This window comes from Chaetodon auriga, chromosome 22, assembly GCF_051107435.1.
Source record: "Chaetodon auriga isolate fChaAug3 chromosome 22, fChaAug3.hap1, whole genome shotgun sequence".
NCBI lineage: Eukaryota > Metazoa > Chordata > Actinopteri > Chaetodontiformes > Chaetodontidae > Chaetodon > Chaetodon auriga.
The window spans coordinates 2,464,015-2,470,148 of NC_135095.1; the positions used below are offsets into that span (position 1 = coordinate 2,464,015).

The 6,134-nt window shown below is 41.7% G+C and overlaps 1 protein-coding gene across 2 annotated transcripts; it reads left to right on the plus strand.

Moving 5' to 3' along the window:
• The first annotated feature begins 1,882 nt into the window (after positions 1 to 1,882).
• Positions 1,883 to 5,812, plus strand: rergla (RERG/RAS-like a). 2 transcript variants are annotated; one of them, XM_076721750.1, is made up of 5 exons: positions 1,883 to 2,066; positions 2,162 to 2,218; positions 3,693 to 3,766; positions 4,772 to 4,920; positions 5,036 to 5,812. In XM_076721750.1, the coding sequence occupies exons 1-5, from the start codon at positions 2,015 to 2,017 to the stop codon at positions 5,319 to 5,321; spliced, it is 618 nt and encodes a 205-aa protein (XP_076577865.1). In that variant the 5' UTR covers positions 1,883 to 2,014; the 3' UTR covers positions 5,322 to 5,812. The 2 variants fall into 2 exon arrangements, with proteins under 2 accessions (XP_076577865.1, XP_076577864.1); XM_076721749.1 differs by having other exon boundaries at positions 1,905 to 2,066; positions 5,030 to 5,812.
• Positions 5,813 to 6,134: the final 322 nt, after the last annotated feature.

The following is a 6,134-nucleotide window of genomic DNA, read 5'->3' on the forward strand; positions in this document are numbered from 1 at the left end:
TGTATCATTGTATCAGGATCATTGTAGGCTATCCTAATATAGTATTCAGTCTTTGCTGATAAGTGGCATTTATGTTGCTGGTTATTGCTACATTTCATCACATTCTGCATTTGCTGTATCGTCATAACATTTCCACTATTGTGTCATTGCAGAGCTGGAACACAGGTCTCACACTATGGTTATTTCGATCTTTATTTCTTAACTTTCTTACCTGTATTTTTCTTCTGTACATTTTTGCGTTGCTAGCTACTTCTGTATACTTTCAGTTTCAGAAACCATTCAAATATCAATGTGTTCAGCTCGTTCAGGACACATTATTTGTAAGATATTAACCTTTAATCAACCAACGTTTACAATGGAAGTCCATGGAAGACAATGTCACATACAGACACATACATACATACATACATACATACTCTACTTATACAGTAGACCTACATACATGCCGTACATAGATGTAAGGAGTAATGTCTGATAAAGTGTCCATTATCATAACTTTAGGGACAATGGGCCAGCCAGAACTGTCTGACAGGCAGTGGAGTACTCCAGTAAATAGGACAAACCTTAGATATGACTTGAGAACAGGAGATAATTCTAGTCCACTCAGCTATGGGCCAGCTATGAGCCAGAAAGCTAATGTTTTACTAGCCAGATTCAAAGTCAATAACATTGTTTATGGTTGACAGACAGTAAATATAATTTGACAGTATGTTTAACAACAAGACTAGCTAGCTATCCTGCCATATTGTTCTCCAAAAGATTGAAAGATTTTCCCAAAAAGAAAAGACAGGCCAAACATACTGTCATCCATTGCCTGAAGCATCAAGCTGAATAATGAATGAAATGTGAGATTATGTGATACGTGATAGAAAGTATCATTAAGTTCAGAGGGGCAGTGTACTGCCTGCAGTTTGAGTGTTACAGTCACCATCCTGTGGTGTCCAGATGATGAGGCAATGAAGGACTACACTCTGTATAAAATAATCTGATTCATTTAGTATGAAATTTATACTTTATGTATTGTGTAGAGTGCAACTTCCTGCTCTCCTATAGACCAGGTGCTTCTCTTGCTTGCTCCCTGCTTTGCTTCCATTCTTTTGCTGATATCCTTGTTTTTCTCTGCCAAAAGTTTTAGAAAGTGAATCCTGGATACTTATACTTGACAGAGACTCAAATTGATGAAAGAAACAGACGGCTGCCATGATGTTTTTTCTCGGTACTGTGCAAGCTTGGCCTCCAAACAGCACAACCCTTTTTGCTGTGACTGGAAGACTGTGAGCAACTGACTGGACTGACAAAAAGAACTGCGCAGCAAAAGGAGGACAGGGATCAGTGACGAAGGTCATTCCGTGGACGCAGAAAATGGACAGACTTCTGTACGTGGGTTTACTTAAGCTGTGGAGCATCCTGGCATAGATTTGGCTGACACACTGCCCTGGATGTGTCCTAATGCCCCTGCATCAGCTGCTGAGGCTCCCAAACTAGCCTCCCCTAATGACACTTCTTACTGGCACAGCACTGGCACCAGACCAAGAGTATCCACTCCAGCCAGGGCTTGGTCTGACGTTGTCTGCTGCAAAGGCAAATCCAGCAAGAAATTAAGTAAGAGGGCACCAACACTCACTACTTGAACTCTCACTGCAAAACAGGTAAGAACCACTGACTGAATGATGACAGGTGTGATAATACTAACTATATTGAGGACATAGAAACTAATCATGCAATGAGCAGAAAGGCTGGTCAAAACCCAACAAATAGTCCCAAGGCCAGAAGAAATATTATTCCCCATCCTGGCTCTAATTGAAAAAAATGTCCTTACATGGCTAGGAGGATGGAGGAACAGCCTCCTCCGGTGCTGCGCCACCCTGAGGGACCTCCCACCGGCCGCAGGAGGTGAAGCTGAACCAGCAGCAGGAGACAGACTATGAGACATGCTGCTGTGTCTCCGCTCAGCTCTGCAAAACATGATATTTGAGGGCTGTTTCTTTTGCGGATACTAGTTTCTGCAGCCAACATGAATGAGCTGAAGATTGCTGTGCTGGGCAGTGAAGGCGTCGGAAAATCAGGTAGGAGACGAGTGGAACAGGTTGCTAAACGGCCGACATATACAAGTGGCTGCGTCTGCTGGACTTCACCTGTCTGTCTGTCTGTCTGTCTGCAGCTCTCATTGTCCGCTTCCTCACCAGGCGTTTTATCGGCGAATACGCGTCCTCTTCAGGTAATTATCAACGTGAAGTCTGTAATCAGAGAGACCTCCAGCTCCTCTGCGTCTGCAGACGGTGGAAAGCGGACATTCACAAATCCTCACTTGATGAACATGAACATGATTCCTTTGCCTGCTCACAGTGTCGTTATGAAAATAGCATCATCCTGATTGTTTTATTTACAATTTCCCACCAATCTAACAGCAGCTGCAGGTATGCCATATTCACATTTGCATATGCACTGTGTTTGACTTTTTAACGCTATGAAGTTAGGCTGGGTGTTTACCTTCAGAACTTTTTTGCAACCATAATATATTTGGTCTGATTCATATTGTTTTCTTATTATTTCATCGGATTTAAATTTTTAGTTTCTTCCAGTAAAATAAGGCTTCACTGCAAAGCCACACATTGTAATATTCTGAATATGCACATGCTCAGCTTCATGCCTGTTTATATCCCTGCCATGTAAAAAACAAACAAACAAACAAACAAAAAAAACAACCCACTATCTGGATTATGTCTGTTTTTGGTAGGCTGCTCTCTAGTTTCTGTACACTTCTCTGTCCAGCTCTTATCACAGCTTCTTGTATACAGCCTACTCTCTTCACTTTACTTTGTATGCTGAAGCACACTGCCAAGCCTTTAACTACAGGTGAGGCCATACAAAGATTATTAAAATGTTGCTTCTGTCAAATGGACTGCAACTCAATAGTAGGAGCATGGGCTAAATATTTGACCAATTTAGGGTTATTCTTGGCAATTGTTAGCCAATATCTGCTCTGAAGAGCCATGCTGTAATGATTCAAGTCTGCAGCCTTCTTGAAGGACTACCTGACCTGCAAGGGGAATGACTCATGTTAGTCTCTGATAGTGGCTCAATAGACCATTGTTTCTCTGAAAGTAATCTAGTTTCATCTGAGCTTGTTCTCTTTCAGCACTTTCAGGGAGTGAGACAGAGATGCTGTGCGAAGTGTGGATGAGACAAACAAAGACTTTAAATAGTAAAGATTAACATATGAGTATGATGATCTTTAGATAATTTCTAGTGTTGAGAAATGCATTGTCCAAACTACAAGCAAATACGTGCCGGTTTGGATAGATGTAAAGCTATTTTACAAATTAATGCTCCCCAATAGGAATTAATATCAGTATTATATTTCCAACATCAAGCTCTTGGATCTAATAACATCTATTTTTGAATTCCTGCACATGTTGGACCACTTGGGCAAGACACTGAACCCCATGAAAGAACCTTGCATAGTAACTTACTGCCATCTGTGTGTGAGTCTGTGTGAACGGGTGTATGAGAGACAAATTCTAAAATGTATTTATTCATTTGCATTTATTGTTAAAAAGTAATACAGCCCAAATGAAATCATTGGATCTGTCGACCTTCATACCTGCCTGCCCCTTCACTCATTACTCATGACCTCAGTTTGTCCCTCAGTCTTGTTTTCTCAGTTATGTTTTCTCCTTCTCTTGCTGCAGAGTGCATATACAGAAAGCGCCTCTCTGTGGATGGGAGGCAGATTTGTCTTGAGCTCTATGACCCTTGCTCTCAGGTGAGTTATGGATAGATGTTATCATGATTACTATTGTATCTTTTCACTAGTAGTCCCGGACAGTTGATCCATCTGTGCCACTTATCATTGCCTAATTTAACCAAATTTTGTTAGCCCAGGACAGTCTGAATCTTGTCTCATATCAAAGGTTGCACGTTATTCAACAGATGATTTAACAGGGATTCATCAATTTACATATGCTGTATATTCACATTTTATGTTTTATTCTTGACATGCATCACAGTGTAAATGCTGTTTTATCACATTAGTTAAGATTTGATGTGACCGTGATTTTGCTGGTGGTCCTTCTGATTGACACAGTTGTTTCAGAGCTGTAACATCAATGATGTGACTGGCTGAGAGTGCATTTATTAATCACCACACCCTCTCATCTACATCCCACTTCACTCAGCCTATTTGCACTTTGCGCTGCTGCACATGCATGAACAGCAGGTGGATGTGTGGCCCAAGACTTCTTGCTTTGCACTTGTCATGCTCGCATGATTGAAATAGGGCGCAATGAGTGTAAAGCAAAGGCTGGTTAGAATCATCCATCTTATTTGAGAGAGCCAGTGAAGCATGGGACTGTCCTCAGTTGAACCACTGCTTCCAGCCTGACGCCAGTCTCGGGGCTATTAATCTGAGTTAGAGCCCAAGGACAGCAAGTCAATTCCAGCATCACCTCACCAGCACAAACTCTAAACCTCTCTGTTAATGTTCATACCTCATTTTATGTATTCCAGCCCTTCATTCATGTTGACTACCTCATGTCTTCTGTATAGTTTGTATAGTATTGTACCTCCTAAAATGTATGTGAGGTACTATAACATCAGTAAGCAGTGTATTCATCAGGGGACTGTGACCCAGACTGGCTCACCCACAACTGGTTCCCAGATGCTTTGTATCTTGCTAAATAAGGGAACTGGTTGAATTTACACAAATTCTTTTGACCAAATTTGTAACATTTATGTTTTATGTTTAACTCTCATTTACTCTGTTCTTCAGGCTCGTGAGGATAAGTCTGCTTTAAATGGTCAGATCCACTGGGCTGATGGTTTCATTGTAGTCTACGACATCAGTGACCACTCCTCGTTCCTCACTGCCAAAGCCATCGTGCACCAAATCAGAGAGCTTCACCTGGGAACTGCCAAAAGGTGAGATCACTGTAATTTAATAAAGGCCATTGTGTGTGTGTGAACACCACTGAACCACGGAAAAATAAGAGTGAGTCACTGACTGTGTGATCCTGCTCTGCTTTTTGAGCTACAGGGACGCCGATTTGCTCATATTTTTGGTGGGTAACAAGCAGGACCTGTGCCACATGAGAGAGGTGCGGCGTGAAGAAGGTCAGTGTCTGGCAGCTGAGTGTCGCTGTCAGTTCTACGAACTGTCCGCAGCTGAACACTACCAGGAGGTGGCACTCATATTCTCCAAAATGGTGCAAGACACTAGCCTGGGCAGCAAGGCCAAAGAGCGCAGGAGACGCCCAAGCGGCTCCAAATCCATGGCCAAACTCATCAATAACGTCTTCGGCAAGAGGAGGAAATCTGTGTGAGGAGTCAAATACGAGGACAGCATCAGTCAAGCCTGGAACAATGCAACTGCGTATCTTTGATTGTGTTTGCTGTTTCTGTTGTTAAGCATTAAATTGACGTCTATACGTGTAAAGAGTGTGTGATGTAACAGTAACACACAGCATGTACTGTCTCAGCCTGTTTGCGGCTTACTTCCACGAATTCATGCTCTTGCTCTTTTGCTCTTGTAAGATCATTGGAAGCCTTTCATGAGAGACCTGAAGCATTTCAGCCAGAACACACAACTTCAGGGAAATGTTTGAAAAGTGGACGACGTTTAATCCAAGATAAATGAAATCTAAGCTGTACTGTATGACTGCAAATATTTAATCTGGTTTTTGACTCAAGAGGGATCAGCCTGTTAAACATGTACTGTATTAGTGTGACTTATGTATCTCACATGCCATCGACTATCTTAGTATAAAATGATGTCATGTCATATAATGTAGAATGAAATTCCTTGTACAAAACATATTGCTTTCTTGTTGTTTCTGTAACACACACAGGATAAAATAAAATAGGCCAAACAAGCAGAAACGTACAGAGATTTTCCAACAGATAGTCACCGGTTCAGGAGTCAAAGGTGTGTTTGTCAGTTCAGAGCAGCAGACAGACAACAGATGACACCCCAGGCATCACATTCAGATAGACAAACTCTGCTGGGATCAACAAAAAACCAGAAAGCAACATGTGTAACATTCAGCTGAGGAATTACAGTCATTGTTACTCACAGGGATAACCCACTAACACACACCTCATCAGTTTGATTCTAAATGTTCAAAGGTTTTGTTTGG